This window comes from Mytilus galloprovincialis, chromosome 4 (assembly GCF_965363235.1).
Source record: "Mytilus galloprovincialis chromosome 4, xbMytGall1.hap1.1, whole genome shotgun sequence".
NCBI lineage: Eukaryota > Metazoa > Mollusca > Bivalvia > Mytilida > Mytilidae > Mytilus > Mytilus galloprovincialis.
In genome coordinates this window covers 95485497-95507030 of record NC_134841.1, presented here as the reverse complement: position 1 = coordinate 95507030, position 21534 = coordinate 95485497, and the positions used below count along the sequence as shown (strand labels likewise).

The window sequence follows — 21534 nt, the reverse complement described above, 5'->3', positions numbered from 1 at the left end:
GTTGTACACCGTATCCGCTTCCTCCACCATATCCACCGTAACCTCCATCATATCCGCCACCGTATCCTTTTCCACCGCCGTATCCTCCGCCATAGCTTACATATCCTCCACCGTTTCCACCACCGTAGTTACCATATCCCCCGTATCCTCCACCGTTTCCACTACCGTATCCACCATATCCTCCACTGACGACTACACCATATCCGCTTCCTCCACCGTATCCTTTTCCACCTCCATAACCACCATAACCTCCATATCCACCTCCACTCCCACTTCCGCTTCCTACAAGGATGACACCACCACCATTTCCACCTCCGTAGCCACCATAACCTCCATTTCCTCCACCGTATCCTTTTCCACCTCCATAACCACCATAACCTCCACTTCCTCTTCCGCCTCCTACAAGGATGAGACCACCACCATATCCACCTCCACCGCCACCTCCACTGCCGTATCCACCATATCCACCTCCACCGCCACCTCCACTGCCGTATCCACCATATCCTCCATCACCGTATCCACCATAGCCTCCACCTCTTACAATGATGGCACCACCACCACCACCACCCTTTCCATTTCCATAGGCACAGCCGAAAATGGCAATGAGAACGCAAATGGATAACTTCATCTGCAAAAATAGAAAACTAACTGCGTATGGAAGATTGAAAAGTGTTAAAAGCAACAAAATGTTTTCATTTTATTTTTTTTTCTATTTTTTAAACTCGCAATTTTTTTTAAGGACATGATACATCGACGGCGGTGTCAATCAATTTGGCTTTTCATATTCTCTTCTTATTTTCTACTGACCTTGAACCAGTGTGCATAGAGTATTTTGTAGAAACTGCTCATAAACCGGTTTGCACATGCACAGTATATTGTAGATACTGCTTCTGAACATGATTGCACTAACATTTTGTGGAAACTACTTTTAAACTGGCATGCACACAGCATTTTGTAGAAACTACTTCTAAACCGATGTGCACCCGAAATATTTTGTAGATACTGTCACAAAATCTTACTAATGTATTCCTCCAAATGAGTTTTTTTGTGTTTACAATAACATAAAAAGTGACTTGGTCATATTTGCATAATATAATACACATTGTTATGTAACTCTCAAATCTCAATCCAGAGTTCAACTAGATTCTTACAAAAAGTTTGGAAGGAAGTCTTAATCTTATATCACGCTTCCCACTTTATTTATTTTTTCAAATAGAGAGTGACGTGACAAAACGTTTGCTTGCATTGTAAATTAAGGGGGAAATAAATTCGATATTATTGACATATACTTAATATCTGAATGGAGGATTAAAGAATTGCACCTACTGCATCGGGAAAGATACACTTTGATAAAATTGATGTTTTTCTCCATTACCGAATCAAAGGTAAATTTTGCCTGAGGCAATTTAAAAGTTCGTTTTCTTAACAATATCTTAACTATTAACAAGGGATTTAAAACCTAACAAAGCATGTCAACACAGAAGTACAGACTACTGAGCTGATGAAGCCTTTGGGAACTAACAGCCCTAAGCAGATCACGTGCTTGAAAATATAAATAACACTGAACGACTTTTGTGCGTCGAAGCAATATGATGGATTTAGGATAAAAATAAAAAGAAGCTCCGACCTTGACACTTGAAAGCCAGAGAATACGTTTTTATGTTAGGATACGATATGACATATTTATAGAATACTTTCACTTTATATGGAAAAAAAGGATTGATATGTAACACATCATGCTTATCCTGAATTGTTTAAAAAGAAAATATTTTTTTATCCAATTAAGAATAGAATAAATGGGGAAAAAACTTCAACCATGATGCAAATATTGCATCGTAACCAAAAAATAGTAAACAAAATGAGAAGGACATTATAAGGCAAAAATATGAACTATAATAGGATGTCTTTTTAACCTTTTGCAAAAATTTATCAAATCATACAACAGTAATGACATTTGAAAGAAACACCTTACAATTGAGAAAAAAAAACGACGATTTGAAAATTATAGAACAACGTATGGTCTGCAACAATAAACAAATTTCATACACTATAGTCCAATATAAAAGGTAACTTGAATAACCGAATGTGAAACAATACAAAAGAGGAAAAAGAAAACTGTCTATATAAAAAAGAAGATGTGGTATGATTGCCAATGAGACAACTGTCCACAAGAGACCAAAATGACACAGACATTAACAGCTATAGGTCAACGTATGACCTTCAACAATGAGCAAAGCCCATACCGCATAGTCAGCTATAAAAGGCCCCGATATGACAATGTAAAACAATTCAAAAGAGAAAACTAACGGCCTTATTTATATAAAAAAAATTAACAAAAAACTAATATGTAACACATAAACAAACGACAACCACTGAATTACAGGTGTCTGCTTATTTCTATCTACGAAAAAAACATGATAACAAATATTGCGGACAACAACCAAAGATCAGTTCATGATTTAAAACCTGATAATGTGTCATTTTTTGAAATAAAAGTATGTATTTAACCAAATTTTACACTGATCAATATTTTGAACTGCATTGCAAAAACACTAATTTCAATCCCTTAAACCGTTATGGAATAATTCTCTCGACTTTGAGTTCTTACCAAAAAAAAAGTATGATACTTTTACCCTACGATTAACATAAATAAAATGAAACGAAACAAAATGTTAACCAGAATACTGAGATGACTTACCTTGTCTTTGGAGGAATGGTCTGACTGGTGAAAAATATAAAAACTTTGACCATTTTATACTTATTCGTAAACATAAATTAAACTATTAAGGTGATGAATAGTAAAGATAGGATATAAAAAATGACGGATTGTGACTTTGTTATTCTAAAATAGATGTTTAAATTGTATAGCTTTAAAAGTGTGAATGATCGAAGAGAAAACAAAGGTGAAATTAGTTTAGTTTGCATAATTATAAAAAAAAAATACGGTTGATATCAATGCTAAATTACTTATTTGAAATTGAGGTTATGTTAACGGTTACGAATGAGAAATAATATCTACCAAAGTTCAAGAAACTAGGTGTAAAAACTCCATGATAAATGTAAAACTTGGTTAATTCCATTAAAACACTAACAATATCAGTCGTGAGACTATAATAGCTAATGAAACAAACGAAATACCACTGTCATATTCCTTACTCAGTACAAACAATGGTACACATAAAAGACAATAGACGGTCTACAAATGATTAATATAACCCAAATCACTCAGAAAACTATAACAGACACAGGAATGACATAACGTGAAAAAAACTCTTTTTTTTTACAAAATTCATATAAAACGACAATTTGAAAAACAGAAGTTCGAACTAATGATGCCAACCTCTCATTTAAAGGTAAAGACAATGTTTGCCCAAAATTGTTTTTAAAAATCATACAGTTTCTTCGTTTATTTGTTAAGCAAAGTTCGGCCCTACGAGAAATCGTTAAAATGTATACATTATCAACTGATTTACCATAGACAGTATGTGTAAAGTGATATTCAAAAAGCGGTCACAATCTTGAAACTAACCGAAAGGTTCCAAATTTACTGTGTGGTTTTTTTTTTTGCATTTTTTGAGATTTCAAAAAAACCCTTTCTTTCCCCAAAATTTGAAAAAACAATATTTTAACCCATTAGTTACAACATGAAATACAACTTGATAAGCATATTGAATAGTTTTAAACAAATTTGAAATTTTATTTAGTACTTAGAAAATTACGTGTCAATTTTTCTTCAACTTTCCGCAAAACTAATTGGCACCCTATAATCGTTCACACGGAATTTAGATACTTTCTGACAAGTTTTGATTTTCATTAACACATGGGCATACATTGCAAATGAAAGCTTTTTAAAATTGTGTATCTCATTTTGTTTTATATTTAATACTTTTTGATAAATTTTATTTCAAAGTCGTGTATCATTTCTTTTGTTGACTAGTATACAATTAACAAAACGCAACACGGAAAATAAAGACGAGGCAACAGTGACCCAACAAAGAATACTGAATAAGTTAAATCAAGGGATAAGACATCATGCGTCCGCATTTAAAGTCAAATGTTTTTATACTTTTATAGTTCTATGAAAGGAATTTATAAATATATTTTTTTATTAACAGCTTCACCAATACAGAAAGTCTGATGTCGGATTTTAGTATGTCTTTTGATTGAGTTAAGCCATTTCAATTGATATTTTTAGGGTGTCTTCCTATGTTGTGATTACACAAAAATGTTTAAGGTAAGGGTGAAGGATCGACTAAACCCACTGCATTTGTTTGAACCTGGCCTAAGTGAGGAACCTAATGTTCAGTTGTTGTTTTAATGATGTGGTTCATGAGTGTTTCTCGTTTATTGTATAGACTAGACAGTTGGTTTGTTTTCCTGTTTGAATGGTTTACACTAGTGATTTGTGGTGCCCTTTATATTTTGCTGTACGGTGCACGTGTAAGCCAATGATCTGTATTAAAGCCGTACTTTTACCTAAACTGGTTTACTTTTACAAATTGATACTTGGATGGAGATTAGGCTCATTGGAATTCGTGCGGCATCCTCTTATTACTACAAATTGACATTTTAAGTAACATGAACACCTATAAAGAGCTTTTCGCTGTTCCAGCAACAAAAAGTTGCTGGCTAAGAAACTATGTAATTGTGATACAAAAATACATTAAAACGCGTTGTAACATACTAATGACAATAAGTGACACCTAGCTCAACAGACCAATCAGACTAGCTCTTTATGTGGAAAAAGGAAGAGCTAAACAATTTCCAACATCGATATTTAAATGTCATAAACACTTATGAAAGATGCATTCTTTCCCCGAGGGTTTTAAATCTATTTTAAGTTTGCAATGAAAAACGTTAATGACTGGTGGAAACAATATGTTGGAATTATATGTTAGTTGTTTTCCAGACTGTTTTAGGCTTCCTAAAACCAAAGGTCCGCATCATCGCTTCATTTCTTAATATTCGAATCAAAATACTTCTCAGATGTCTTTTTCTAACTTCATGTCGACAAGAATATGCGTTTTATTATGTTCTACCTCGCTTTGCTCGATCGAAGGCACCGTGTTGAAGACCGTACTTTGACCTATACTGGTTTACTTATACAAATTATGACTTTCCCTACCGGTCCAGTATATCTTTTTTTTTTTATTAAAACAGTTATCTACCCTTAAATGGCTTAGTTGAAAAATTGATTCTAAAACTCAAATTTTGGTATTTGTTTAAATATTTTGAAAAATGCGACGAATCAGCAAGTTTTCTTCATAAAAATAAATAGTATAACCAATAAAATTGCAGATCTGTGTAGAAATTTGCAGATTAAGGCACATAACTAGACTGATTGTGTACTGCGATAGGTCGTCATTTTTCCTTTGTTACAACGTAATCAAATACGAAAATGGAGATAGAAAAAAAACAACCATATTCACATTCCCTGACGTTCAAGGGCATTACTAACCTCTTTCATGGGTGCTTGGGGGATAGGGCATGGTTTTTTTTTTCGCTTTATCTGTATACTATGAACATACATATGTAGGACTCGGAACCGCGATGGTACTCCGAACCGCAATGGTCACGCTGAAGTGCGATGGTCTACACTGAAGTGCGATGGTTAACACGCTGAAGTCCGATGGTAACATTGTGACGTTAACTTGTTGGTATTTACGCTGAAGTGCGATGGTGGATACGCTGTAGTGCGATGGCCAACTTAAGACTTTGAGTAAAAGCAAAATGCACATGGGCTGTTGTAATAAAATAACACCATTAATATTTGGCTGCTAGCCTCTTATTTTGAAGATGTTATAACTTCTGTTCAGATCAAACAAAAGACTTTAATTTTTGTTTTAATCTAATTTTCCAAGTCTCCAATTATTCTTTTAGCACGCAAGAGTATGGAATAAGGTGTTCAAAGGCGAAATAAAAAAAAAGATTCAGCGTGTAGGTCTTTATAATAGTACTAAGAAGTGTCCATCTCATTTACTTAAATATTATGATAAAACTTAGTAATTGCTCACATTCTTCTTCAATTTATATATACATGTTGTACCTTGAATGTCGGAACAGTATCCACGAAGTAAAAATACCGACAAGTAAATTCATGCTTTACTAATAGCGAAGCTTGTCAATTATTTCACGAAAAACAAAGATGAGGATGATAAATTGGGAAGTACACGTAGGGTTTAGTCAGGTTAATTTCTGTCTGACATGTTTTAGACTGAAACCATAAAAAAACCAAGAACGACGGTGTTCTTTCAAAACAAAACAAAAAAATCTCGGGAACAAAACAACATTATATGAACTTGATATAGCAAAATCATTGAAACATTGCTAATACTATCATATTTTTTTTTTATTTTTAAATTGCCCACATAAAATCATGTGACGCTTACCGTAAGATAAATTAAGATTAATATTTAGATTAGTATACTGTATCTATCGTACAAAAAGTCTGCGGCATAATTCAGAATAATGGTTAGCCCATTTGGTGACCAAGTTCATCTTTCAGCCGCTTTGCTGCCTAAAATGTTTTAACATATTTTTTTAACCTCAACATGTAATGCTTAAAACTGTTCGGGACTTGAATTGTTTGTTTCTTTCTTATTTCTTTACTTTTCTTTGTTAGCATGAAACCTTCATCTACAAAACCCTATTATCCTGCCTGCGAATCCATGTTGTATTTTGAAAACGTCATATTATTCAAACGTCATACACAAAACCATCGCACTTCAGCGAAAGGACCATCGTACTTCGGCGTGCACCATCGCACTTCAGCGTGACCATCGCACTTCAGCGTCCCCATCGCACCTCCGAGTCCTACACATATACTATAGATAAAGTGTACATTGCATCTGTTATTTAATATCATTCCAAGTTTACCATCAACGGCGGTCATATATTACAAGCTTTACTTTTACTTTCTTTTTGGCTACTTATTATATATTATATGTTTATTTGATCCGCCTTATTGTGTACTACTGTGTATTCATTATTTTTCGTTGGATACCACTTTTCGTGGATTTCCGTGGTACAGGTGAACCACGAATTTAAATGTCCAACGAATTACAAATTTTCCATAGGCTTGCTTGCAGACTCTGACAGAACCACGAAATTAAATGTCCACGAACGTGTAAGTTTTGTTCAATCCACAAAAATTGGTTCCAACGAAAATAAATGAACCCACAGTATACATATAATTTTTATGGATATCTATTATTATTGTACTCTCTTTTGGGGCTGCTTGTGTCTGTGTGTTATCAATATCAACTACACCTGCATTAAAATGAAGTAGATATTTAAAAAAAAAATATTATAGATTCATTTATCTACATATTCTTTAAGATCTTAAAAAGTCCTTTTTTTATCTCATTGTTTGTACTGTAATGAAAATAATGATGTTGTCATGTTTATATCATTTTGGGCCCATAATTGGGAAAAAATATCTTCTTCTTCTTCTGTTATATAGAGATTATAACATATGTGTGTCCACAATAGATGGGAAATTAGTAGAAAATTAAAAAAACAATCAACGGATTTGGAAAAAAAGGGGGAGGCTAAAATAAATTGCATTGCCACCAAGTACCTTTGACTTTTAATACCTTTCCTGAAATTCTGCATTCATAAAATCTTTTACAAATAAAGGCAACAGTAGTATACCACTGTTCGAAACTCATAAATCGACAGAAAAAAACAAATCCGGGTTACAAACTAAAACTGAGGTAAACACATTAAATATAAGAGGAGAACAACGACACAACAGAAACACAACATTAAAATGTAACACACACAGAAACAAACTAAAATATAGCAATGGCCAATTTCCTGACTTAGTACAGTGCATTTTTTAAAGACAAAACTGGTGGGTTGAACCTGGTTTTGTGGCATGCCAAACTTCCCGCTTTAATGACAATGTTAAATATAACATTAAAATGCAACATAACATTACAGGATTACAAAATTCACCCTACAACCGTTTTCATACTTTCAACCAACCTCTAAATACCCGCGATTTCGTGGGTGTGATCTAGTGCATATAGAAATAGAAGATCAGTATTATTGCCAATGAGACAATTATCCAACAAAAAACAAATATTGTATCAACTAATTTGATTTAGATCGCCGTATGACCTTCAGCAATGAGCAAACCATTACTCTACAGTAAGCTATAAAAGGCGCGCCTGTAATTCAGTGGTTGTCGTTTGTTTATATGTTTCATATTTGATTTTCGTTCAATTTTTTTACATAAATAAGGCCTTTAGTTTTCTCGTTTGAATTGTTTTACATTGTCTTATCAGGGCCTTTTATAGCTGACTATGCGGTATGGGCTTTGCTCATTGTTGAAGGCCGTACGGTGACCTATATTTGTTAATGTCTGTGTCATTTTGGTCTTTTGTGGATAGTTGTCTCATTGGCAATCATACCACATCTTCTTTTTTATATATAAGGTCTAGAATAACAAATTTCGGCCCGATTTATGAACAAGACGATAAAGGAGAAACAAATTATTTACAACAATAAATGACAATGATTAAATTACTGACTCTTGATCTTAAGTATGCACATATATAATGGTTAAACATTTTTGCTGGCGCTAAACGTTCCCCAATACATTGGATAACGGCGAAACAATGATAATGCAAAGGCCAATAATTCTTATATCATTTGCATATCTATAAATACTTGAATTGGATTGGTCAATTAGAATTTTTCTCTTGGTTTACACTTCGATAAACCATGTTTCCGAAACTACTTTCGTAATCAATTCATGCGCGATACACATTCTTGCAAGGATACTGGGACTTTCAGCAAATTGAGATTATAAAACAATTTGCATAACAGTTGTTTCCATTCGAATGCATATATAACAAAAAAATAAAAAAAATAAATAAATGCCCTTAAGTTTCGAAAATGTATAAAATAAAATTTTAATAAAATTACGCGAAATTTCATGAAGGATTTGGCGAATTTACGTCATGGCAAAACACGACGTCACACGAATGAAAATTTTCAAAGGAAAGATTATTTCGTTACGTGTACGCTTCAAATTCGGATAATGTTTAATCAAAATGAAATTTTTGAGGTAGGTGCTATTTCATTTTAGATTCTGATGCATTTATCGGACATTTATGTTTTTTAGAAAGTCAAGATGGCGGCGTACTCCTTAGTTACGACATGCCATTGCGCTTTTGATGGTAAATATAGTAGCCGTCAAACAAATAATATAAATTAATAATGGCGCATGTTTGACTGAAGAATTATAAGGATTAAACACATTTTTTCTAGAGGTTATTGATGTGTAACCGGGTCTCTTACTCACAAACTTAACATAAAAGTCCTTCTGACTTTTATTCAGGTTGTGAGTTAATCGCCCCGGTTTACACATCAATAACCCCTAGAAAAAATGTATTTAATCCTATATAACATCTAATAAGAAAATATATGTATCTATGACTATTCCATCGGAATTATTTCAAAAGACATGGGTTCTAAGGGTAAAAAGATTTTTGTAGTTTTGTTATTTGAAGAATTCCATTTTCTTATGTATGCATTGCAAACATAGAATGTCAGACTTCTTGTGTATCCGTTTTTAGATTCATGTATGATCGATGTATTTGTCGTCACATTTCTTGTTTCATGTTACAACTTATATTTTTTTTTCTTATATTGTTTCTGATAACCTCTTTTATTAATTTAGATTTCTTGTAAGTAAAACACATGATTTCAATGCAAAAAAAAATATTTATTTGGAACTATATACAAATGGTATCAATGTCTTTTATAACGGTTCTGACTTTAGTAGGCTGGAAAAGAATAATAAAAAGATTATTATTATTATTATTATTATTATTATTATTATTATTATTATTATTATTATTATAAGTAGTAGTAGTAGTAGTAGTAGTAGTAGTAGTAGTAGTAGTATTTTGAGGCAATCTACAAATAAACAGTATAATGACCAAATATTCTTGTGATAATACTAAACAATCAATGTTTATGTATATGGTGGTGAGTTGTTGATCAATACCAGTCGAGGGAAGTGAAATATTCGATGAGCCAAAAGGAACGAAATTTCTTCTCAATAATTAAGTTTTTCCCGATCATGAGCTGAATTAAATCGAATATTAAAAGAGACTGTAAAACGCATTATTTGCAATGTAGTTTTATTTTGTTACAAAGCACCAAGCGTCTTCTTGTAGTGCAAAAAATATCCTGCACCAAGTAAGGAAAATGGCCATTGGTATGTTATAGTTTGTTTCTGTGTGTGTTTCATTTTAATGTTGTTTTTCTGTTGTGTCGTAGTTCTTTTATGTTTGATGCGTTTCCTTCAGTTTTAGTTTGTAACCCGGATTTGTTTTTTTCTCAATCAATTTATGAATTTCGAATAGCGGTACACTACTGTTGCCGTTAGTTTTGGGAAATACCACTTCAGACAATAAAAGAATAAACTTTTTTGATATATCAAGGTTAAGAGAGAATATGAACGAAACAAATATTACAAGTTAAAGGCATGAGGCATATACTTGTTATGAACCAATTGAAATACAGGATACTTATAAGAGGTATTTTCCTATTAGATCTTAAAATGTCGACAGCAGATCTAAAACAGCAGGTTTTTTTATAATGCTGTTATTAGAGTTGTTAACAATATAGAAGTCTTGTTTAAAAACTTATTCTCTAATTCTTGTGCTATTTTCACATTTCCTGACCGGTGTGAGAAAAATGTTTCTCCTCACTAGTGAAAAATCTGTTCTCGGCAAATGATTGGTTGAAATTTAATTATGACGTGCAATTTTCTTGTTTTCTTCTAAATTTTCTTATTGTGACGTCATGAAAAAAGGCGCCTGTGCCTGATGACGTTCCATCAAAAGTACACAACTGTCCTCAAATCTTTGAAAAGGAAGGATAAAAACCATTAGAGAATCAGATTTCACCACTGTAACTCGTGTATTACGATATTTCTCCACTCTCAACAGTTAAATTTTAATTATTTAAAAAGTTCGGCAAGCCTTGCGCTTTAAATAATAAAATGTAACTGTCTCGAGTGGAGAAATATCGTAATACACTTGTTGCAATGTAGGAATCTATATTTCTAAAATTTTACCATCTATAACTATAACAGACCAATAACAAATTATTGCATTAATCAACAAAGATGTTCTAGTTTGGAATATTTCATGAACTCTTTCTTTTTTTAATTTTAGGTGTATTACTTCTGTTGTGTTTTTGTTGGATATTTTCACACAAACAGATCATATACTATTGGTAACAGACAAGAAGAATTATCTTGGTTTGCCTTGTCGAATCATATATTAATCTTACATTTTTTGCCGTAACCTCCATATCCGTATCCTCCACCATTTCCTCCTCCGTATCCACCGTATCCTCCGTATCCTCCTCCATTTCCACCACCATAACCACCATAGCTTACATACCCTCCGTTTCCACCACCGTATCCTCCGTATCCTCCTCCGTTTCCACCACCGTATCCACCATATCCACCTCCTCCTCCGAGGTTACCTAAACTGACGAGTTGAACACCATATCCACCGTTACCACCACCATATCCACCGTATCCTTTTCCACCGCCGTATCCTCCGCCATAGCTTACATATCCTCCGCCGTTTCCTCCACCGTATCCACCATATCCTCCGCCGTTTCCACCACCATATCCACCGTATCCACCATATCCTCCGCCGTTTCCACCACCATATCCACCGTATCCACCATATCCTCCGCCGTTTCCACCACCGTATCCACCATATCCTCCACTGACGACTACACCATATCCGCTTCCTCCACCGTATCCTTTTCCACCTCCATAACCACCATAACCTCCATATCCACCTCCACCGCCACTTCCGCCTCCTACAAGGATGACACCACCACCATTTCCACCTCCGTAGCCACCATAACCTCCATAACCTCCATATCCACCGCCACCGCCACCTCCACTGCCGTATCCACCATAACCTCCATCACCATATCCACCATAACCTCCACCGCCACTTCCACCTCCTACAATGATGGCACCACCACCACCACCACCCTTTCCATGTCCATAGGCACAGCCGAAAATGGCAATAAGGACGCAAATGGATAACTTCATCTGCAAAAACCAAAAAAATATAACTGCATATGGAAGATTGAAAAGTGTTAAAAGCAACAAAATGTTTTTATTTTATTTTATTCTATTCTTTAAACTCACGATTTTTTTTTTAAGCACATGATATCTTTTTACGGCGATGTCAATCAATTTGGCTGTTCATCTTCTCTTTTTATTTGCTACTGTCCTTGAACTAGTGTGCATACAGTATTTTATAGATACTGCCCATGATCCGGTTTGCACATGCACAGTATTTTGTAGATACTGCTCATGAAAATGATTGCATACAGCATTTTGTAGAAACTACTTCTGAACCGGTGTGCACCGAAATATTTGTAGATACTGTCACAAAATATTACTAATATATTGCCAATTTGCACTTCTTAATCTATGTATTTTACGAATAAGATTTTGTGTTTACAATAGCATAAAAAGCCACTTGGTCATATATGCATAATTTAATACACACTTTTATGTGCTCTCAAATCTCGAGAGTTCAACTACCTTCAGAATCTTACAAAACGCGGTTGGGGTGTGTTTCTTATTCCTATATAAATGGTATAGAGAGTGACGTGACAAAAAGTTAAATTTCTTTGAAAATTAAGGGAGAAAGTCATTCAACACTATTGACATATACTAGATATCTAAATGGAATATTAAAGATTTGCATCGACTGTATCGGGAAAGATATGCTTTGATAACATTGATGCTTTTCTCCAATACCAAATGAGTTTTAATAAACTTAGCTAATAGTAGAAACAGTGATAAAAAAAGCTGTGTCAAACATCTAAAGTCATTGCAGAAAAAAAATTAAACCATCCCGTTCAAGATATAAAAAAACGTTTGAATAGCAATACTAATGACGCAAGAATAAATATTGTTTTCTTCTAGATATACGTTCATGATGGATGCTTTAGCCAGGGATATATCAATACGTAGAATCTTAAGGACATATTTGATCAAAAGGGGTCTCAAAACAGTAGCCCAATTAATCAAAGGTTAACTCTGCCTGAGGGAATTAAAAGCCTCGTTTTCTTGAGTCCTAAGCAGACTACGGGCTTGAAATGAAAATAACACGGAACTACTTTCATGCGTCGAAGCAATTGACTGGATTTAGGGTAAAAAACAGAAGCTCCGACCTTGACACTTGAAAGCCAGAGAATACGTTTAAACGCTAGGACACGATATGACATATTTATAAAATACTTCCACTTATGGGAAAGAAAAAAAAAGAGTTGGTATATATAACACATCACGCTTATCCTGAATTGTTTAAAGGGACAGATTTTGTATCATATACAGAATAAAATTAACGGAAATTACTTCGTAAGATTCCCAGATACCATGATGCATATATTGCAAAGTAACCCCAAAATGTATACAAATAAATGAGACGGACATTTTAATTTAAAAGTTGGAACTAAAACTTTTGCAATTTGAACATTTTGCAAATCGTTTCACATTATACAACAGTAATGTCAAAAGAAACACTTATCTATTAAGAAAAGAGAACAAAGATGTGTAAAATCATAGGACAACAAATGGCCTGCAACAGTGAACGAATCTTTAACGTTAATGAACAATGTACACTGAAATGCAGTCAACTTTAGCGTTTGATAGTTCATTGATAACATTCTGGCGTATCACAAACAAACAACTTGTAACGTCTCATTTCATTGGCCGAAAGATTCAAATACAACAATATTTGTAGTTTGCACGTGAATTGACACAGGTGACTGACTATGGAATGTACTATGTTACTACGAATGTAAAAACAAGGATTTGACAATGTATAGTTTACAAATCTTTGGTCAAAAGAATTAAATAAATGTTTTGTGTATTTCAAATTGTTGTGTCGAAATAGTATACTGCAGCAACATAATTATCGTGTACATGCATAATGTCCCGCATTATGAAACATATAAGGATAAAATAAAATACATGTGCCGCTTTTATACATGATTAAGTAACCACTTTTAATTTCTTTCAATGTCGTAGTTACTTATAACTTAATAAGGATTTTATAATGCTGATTCATTATAATAATTGCAAAAAGTTATGATGGGTTGCATATTCCTCTTTTAGTGTTTTCATGCTATAAAACGAAGATACAGAAAGTTACACAGGAGCTAAGCGTTTGGTTTAAGAATTTACGTATCATGAACGGAGCAAATTGTCCCCGAAATATAGAAACAAAAAAAAAACAATAATCATATCATTTGTGCACGTGAATCGAGACGTAGTATGCAATGTACTATCATGATCACCACGAAATTCAAATGAATTCATTGAAGGCATTTTGGTGTAAAAAGGATTGAAATGTTACATCGGCGAAGATTTTTTTCTTTTGTGTGTGTGGAACTAAAAAAAATAACTTATCGTAGTTTATAAGGAACAATATAAATTTACTGTTTTCGATTTAAATTGGCTAAAAACCTCTCCTTTAATTTAATACCGTAAGAAAGTGATATGCATAACATTGTTGAACTATCCGCCAAAGTGAAGTGAAGTATGCATGCGTATTTAAAATGAAATACAAAATCATACATGTAAGATAGACTGATAAACGAAATATTAAGAAATTATTAATAAGTATGACTGAATGCATGTACTAGAAGGGGTCAACCACTTTATCAATACATTTAAAGAATAAACACGCTTTTAAAAACTGGTCGTTTTTCTCTGTAACTATTTAGATATTTACAAATATACAATCTACGTTCGAATTTCAACCGATAATAGCAAAACAGGTAAGAATGAAATTCATTAAGTATATCGCTGGAGTTTATAAAGTATATTTTTCTCTTAACAAAGTATGGTTGGTTACATGTTCTGAATTTACTCAGAATTTCGGGATTTTTTTCTCAAAATTAAGTAAACTGAATTACAAAAAAAAAATCACATTATTCTTAGTCGAATACCTAAAACTTGCGAAAGATATAAAAATGCAGGATGAGCAACTTGGCAAAAAGGCCGAATTACGATTTATGTAAAAAAAAAAAAAAAAAAAACAAACAAAAAAAAAAAAAAACTGGACAAACTAATAAAAGCTTAAATGGCAGGACCAAATAGACTAAAAATAAAAAGACAGGACAGAGAATACAACTTAGAACAAAGAATTGTCTGTTTCATCAAAGTTCACTCTCCCATCAAAATAAAATGGTAGATCTCTTAATCAAGAAACAACTGAGAGGAGACAGTTGAATTAAATATTTAGATGTGAAACCTTAAGATTTTAAAGTTTAAAATTTTACTAGTGCACAAAATTATAAATTCAATGAATTTTACATGCACATACATGTATCATTGAAAAGTTAGAATTGCTATGGGATAATCAAGAACACAATAATGTACGTGAATACTACGATGGAGGTTATAACAACCTTGACCGGCTACGTGAATACTGATCAGCCCATTCAACTTATAGTACGCGTGTTCTATTTTCGCAGGTTTGAGGGCGAAGGTTTGAATTGGCCAATGAAAACGATCGTTCCTTTACGAGTTAATCTAATAAAGTTTGTTTGACTGATTACGTCGCACTACCTTTCGCTAAGCTTGGCCGCATATAAGTATAAAAGGTAACTTGAATAACAGAATGTGAAACAATACAAAAGAAGAAAAAGTAAGCAGTCTGTTTATTTAATGACAATAACACGACCAAAATCATTGTTCACAACAACCAATGATCAGCACAGGATTTCAGTGATTGGAGAAGAAGTTATTTAACACCTGATCATAATATTATGTCATTTTTAGAAATAAAACTACTTTTTACCAAATTTTACACAAATCAATATTTTGCACCGCATAGTAAAATCAATAAACTTGGATCCCTTAAACCGTTATAGAATGATTATTTCTCCTTTAAGTTGTTACCAATTAAGATGTTTTTAACATTTTTAACGATTTACAAAAATAAAATGAAACGAAAGCAATAAGCTAACCAAGTTACAGAAGAAGCTTACCTTGTCTTTGGAGGAATGGTCTGACTGGTGAAAAATATAAAAACTTTAACCCTTTTATACTTATTTTTAAACATTAATTAAACTATTAATGTGATGAATAGTAGGGATAGAATATAAAAATGACGGATTGTGACTTTGTTTATTCCAAAATTGATGCGTAAATGTACAGCTTTAAATGTTTATGTGATCGAAGAGAAAACAAAGGTGCAATTGGTTTGCATAATTTTAAAAGCAAAAAAAAAAAAGTATGGTTTATACCTATGCTAACTTACTTATTTAAAAATTAGGTTAATATTTTGACAGTTACGAATAAGATGAATATCAACCAAAGACCAGGGACTAGGTGCAAAAACACACCATGATAATTTCCAAACTGAGTAAACCACATACAAACTGACAATATCAGTCGTTAGACAATAACAGCTAATGGAACGGGAAAACCACTGTCATTTTCCTTACTTAGTACAGACAATTGAACATGCAGTGGAGATCACTTCTAACCTCTCATTAAATCTGTCAGAATCTGTCAGGAGAACTGTTCTAGGACAGTACGTAGAACTGTCAGCCTGACACCTTTTAGTCAGTTCTAGCTTAGAACAGTTCTAACCTAGAACTGATCCTGACAGTTCTACCCTAGAACAGTTTTAGACAGTTCTAGCTAGAACAGTTCTACGGTTAGAATTGATTTCAAATTCTACGGCTAGAATTGATTTATAAATTCTACGGCCAGAATTGATTTATAAATTCTACGGCTAAAATTGATTTATAAATTCTACGGCTAGAATTGATTTATAAGTTTTAAGAAATCTTTGTCTAAATATAAAGGCTTCGGCAAAATAGCGATTAATATTTAAAGTTTTACTATTTTTGCCGGTTTTATTTCAGATTTATAATCGGCAAGAGAACATGTTTAACCCCGCCATATTCTTACCATTCTGCATGTATGTGCCTGTTCCAAGTCAGGAGCCCGTAATTCAGTGATTTTCTTTTGATGATGTGTTACATAAATTATTTGTTTTTCTTTCATTTTTTGTACATAAATTAGGCCGTTAGTATTATGGTGGTGGTGGTGGTGGTTGAGGGGGTGTTATTATTTGAATTGTTTTACATTTGTTATTCCGGGAGTCAATATTATCTGACCTCATTAACCAAATGTAATATCTGTTTACGAGTGGTTTTCATACCTCGGACGGACCTGGTTAACAAAAATCTTTTGACCACAGCAATCTAAACTGACATTATTTGCTCAATCTTTCTGCAAATCTATATAGCTGCACAGTACTTCAGTTTTGATTTTAGGTCAAGAGGGACCGTACTATACAAGTAACAGCAATATTGGAAAACAAATTCAAAATATTGAATCATAAACAAATATCAGTAGTTTTCATACTTCAGACTGAGTCGTGTAAGCTTTTTTATTTAAATCTAAATAGCTGCACAGTAATTCAGTTATAATGTTTGGTCAAGAGGGACTGTAGTATATAAATAACTACAATATTGGAAATCAATGACCACAATTTTTTCTCTCGCATCAATTGAGAGTGCCAGCATTTCCTATTTTTTTCAAAATATCGCATCAGAAACAAATATCAGTAGTTTTCATACCTCAGACTGACTCATGTAACAAAATTATTTGTCTGCATCAATCAAAACTGACCATATTTTACAGCATCAACCAAAACTGACCATATTTTACCGCATAAACCAAAACTGACCATATTTGCTCTTTTTTTATGTCACTCTTATAGTCGCATAGCAAATCTTTAATATTTTTATGTAAGGATGGATTTTAAAATCATGAAAATACAAATGATAGAAATATTGGAACACAATGCTACCTAATTTCATTTGCATCAATTTAGAATGCCAGCATGTCCTCTTTTTATTCAAAATATTGCATCATAAACAAATATAGGTAGTTTTCATACCTCAGACTGACTGGTATAACACAATAATTTGTCCGCATCAACCAAAACTGACCATATTTGCACTTTATTATGTACATGATGTCAATCTTAATAGCCGCAAAGTAAATCACTTATATTTTTATATCAGGATGGATTGTTTAATATAAATGAAAGCAATATTGGAAAACAAAATTATGCTCACATCAGTTTATAGTGCCAGCATGTCCTCTTTTTTTATCAAAATTTTGAATCGTAAACTAATTTCAGTAGTTTTGATATCTCAGACTGACTCATGAATAAAACAAAATTATTTGTCCGCATCAACCAAAACTGACCATATTTGACAGCATCAACCAAAACTGACCATATGTGACAGCATCAACCAAAACTGACCATATTTACACTTTGTTATGTAAATCTTAATATATATATAGCCGCATACTAAATCACTTATAGTAATACATATTACGATGGGTTGTATAATTCAAATGACAGCAATATCAATGAATATTGGAACACATTGGCTACAAAAAATATTTCCACATCAATTTAGAGTATCAGCAAGTCCTCTTTTTATTCAAAATATTGAATTGTAAACAAATTTCAGTAGTTTCGATATATCAGACTGAGTTACAGAGTTGTTTTAACAAAATTATTTGACCGCATCAACCAAAACTGAACTTATTTACACTTTATCATGTAAATATATATGGCCTCATTGTAAACCAATAATATTTCTATTTGAGGACGGATCGTATGATAAAAATGACGCCAACTTTGAAACACAATACACCTTTTCGCTTATCCTGGCTGACCCGGCCTCTTGAACTTTTGAAGCATACAACAATCACTTTTCCATTATGGCGTCAGATATTTTGTTTTATGACGTCAACATTTTACGGAAACCTGTGTGATATCCAGTAATGGCAGACAAATAGCGACAAGGTGTATTTATACCATATCTAAGAATTAAGCGCGCCGTTATTTCCTCTCTGTATCCATAATAATGAACCGTCACTAAAGTGACTTTTTAAGTCAGTAGTTTGTGATGGTTTTTGTTGAACAAAAATATTTAACGGCGTCATCCAACACTCACATGACTGATTCATATACTTTATTTTAAAAATAAAATAAAAAGTACATGTATGGGAAGTTCTCTTCTTGGAATAGTATACAGTAACTGTTAATATAATTTGAAGAAAGCAAAGAAAAATGCATGATTTTGTTTGTAGCCGAACGTCCAGAGGCAAATGATTCATTCATGTTCAGATCGAGTATATTTTTCTGAGTTCCAGACTCCCAGATATCATTTATAATCGTTATGGATAAGTCTGGCTAAATTGACGAGATGGTGCAAATGTATACATAGTTTTTTTACGTTATACAACACTTTTTTCATTAATATCCGATAATTCATTCACTGTACAATTTTCGTTTGAACATTTGTCAAAACAGAATCTTAAATGAATGTAAATCCAAGGCAAACAAGGTAAATTACAATTAAAATTCCATGAATTAAATGCAATGCAGAGGGTCCGAGACCACCATTGTCGTCCCTTGATTTTCGTTGTATACAAATATAGTCCCTAGTGTTGACAGTGGGTTACGTGCCATTAATTTTTATACCCCTTCCAAATTTATTTCTCTATGTTTAATGCCTCAAATTGCAAGTAGGGGGCTGAAATTATTTGGGTCCAGAATTTTAAAGAAAAGTAGTGATTTGGTCCAGCTGAAAAAGGTTTAAAATTAGCACTTCGGAAACTGTCAAAGACGCCCTAAACATAAAATTATCCATATTTTGAGTTAGAGACGATGAAGTTTTCTATAATTTTGATATAATTTGTCCCAAAAGTAGTACAACACACTGTAAAAGTTTCTTTGAGAAAGCGCAGGTGAGATTTTTTTTATTTTTTTATTTATGTTCTAAAAGAAATGCACTACGAAATAATTGTGGTCTCGGACCAGAGTTATATTTAGGAAGAGACTGTTAAAAACGGGGACCGAAGAAACGTAAACAATGATGTTTCCGTATGCAATCTTATAAAAATATTTCTCCGATGAGTTGGATAACCTTCTATTCACTTCGATATTTGTACATGTAACGTTTGATCAGTAAAAAATATAGAAAATCTGCTATTATATAGCAAAGTAATTGGAAGTGATTTATTTCTTCTAAATTCTATATTGCCCTTACTGCAGTAACGTCATTTAGAACTGTTCTACAGTCCTGACTGATTTAGTCAGTTCTGCTGACAGTTCTACGGTTAGAAGTGATTTGGACAGTTCTACCCTAGAACTGATTCTGATAGTTCTACCTAGAACTGATCCTGACAGTTCTACCTAGAACTGATTTAGTCAGTTCTACCTAGAACTGATTCTGACAGTTCTACTTAGAACAGTTCTAGAAAAGAACTGTTCTAGGTAGAACTGTTCTAGGACAGGTTAGAACAGTTCTATGACAGAATATTCTGACAGTTCTAATCAGAGGTTAGAAGTGATCTCCACTGTACCTAGAAGTCACTATACAACTCACAAATGATAAATAAAACCCATAGGAATGTAACACATTATAAATGTGGAGTTACGATGGTCAAATTTAACCATTTATTTTAACAATTAAGTTGTCATCTGACCGTTATTGTCAATTGTATACGTAATTCAAGCTTAAGCTATGAAGTTAATTTAACAGTTACTGTATATAAAAATAAAACTAATTATATATTTGTTTCTCTTTTAATTTCAAGGTCATTGAGATAGATGCAGTCAGAATAATCATATCACAACTTCGAATAATTCAGTCAAAAGAGTCTTTATGTCGGTGAAGCCTCTCGGACATAGTGTTATAAGAAGTTGAACTATTGCCAACAATGAGGGTTTGAGTGCAAGTCCCGCAAGTGGCAATTGTGCTCGACTCCAATCTTAATTGACTAGGATTGTAAGCTTACCTACCGAAAATCGTAGTTCTCTCTCAGGACCCAATACAAAATGACCTCATTGTGAACATTTTTTGTTACGTTTTCTTGGGATGTTGTTGTATGAAGTTAGCCGAGGGAAAAAAAGAATAGTTCTATTCTACAACAAAATATTTGTATCTAGTTTTGAGTCCTTTCAATCGAAAATGTAGTCTAAAAGTTTGTCTTAAAAGGTTGACGGAAGATACCATAGGTATAATTAAACTTAGTATTTGCCTACATACTGACCATTTCATGGCATGAAACGAGCCATTACCAATATAAATACAGTTTACAAATCACAACACGGAAAAATAAGGAATGAGCAATACTAACCAAACCAACAATACTGAATAAGTTTTATCAAGTGATAAGGCATTGAAAAAGCTAAATGTCAAACGGTTTAATACTATCGCTCTATGAAAGTAACTGTAGAGATATTTTCTAAATCACAGCTCCACCAGTATAGTAATTAAATTGATATTTTAAAGTGTGTCTTTTTATGTTGCGATGTAACACTGTTGTATCAGGTTGGTAACTATTAAAACTATTAAACCTCCTGCATTTGTTTGCACCTGCCCTAAATCAGGAACCTGATTTTCAGTGGTTGT

At 33.1% G+C, this 21534-nt stretch overlaps 1 protein-coding gene and 1 long non-coding RNA gene across 2 annotated transcripts in view; one reads left to right on the top strand and one right to left on the bottom strand.

The window, feature by feature from the left end:
* The window catches only part of LOC143073488 (uncharacterized), a 30947-nt gene extending 10004 nt beyond the window's left edge, over positions 1 to 20943 (top strand). The window contains exon 4 of the long non-coding RNA XR_012977514.1: positions 20717 to 20943. This is a non-coding gene — a long non-coding RNA (uncharacterized LOC143073488). The remainder of the gene's footprint in view (positions 1 to 20716) is intronic.
* Positions 11 to 16088, bottom strand: LOC143070942 (uncharacterized; the record flags this gene model as incomplete). The annotated part of the gene is made up of 4 exons (XM_076245043.1): positions 16066 to 16088; positions 11998 to 12103; positions 481 to 534; positions 11 to 429 (listed from the first exon to the last, which is right to left on the bottom strand). Coding segments are annotated over exons 2-4 (579 nt in total), but the record flags the coding sequence as incomplete, so codon positions are not given.
* Positions 20944 to 21534: the final 591 nt, after the last annotated feature.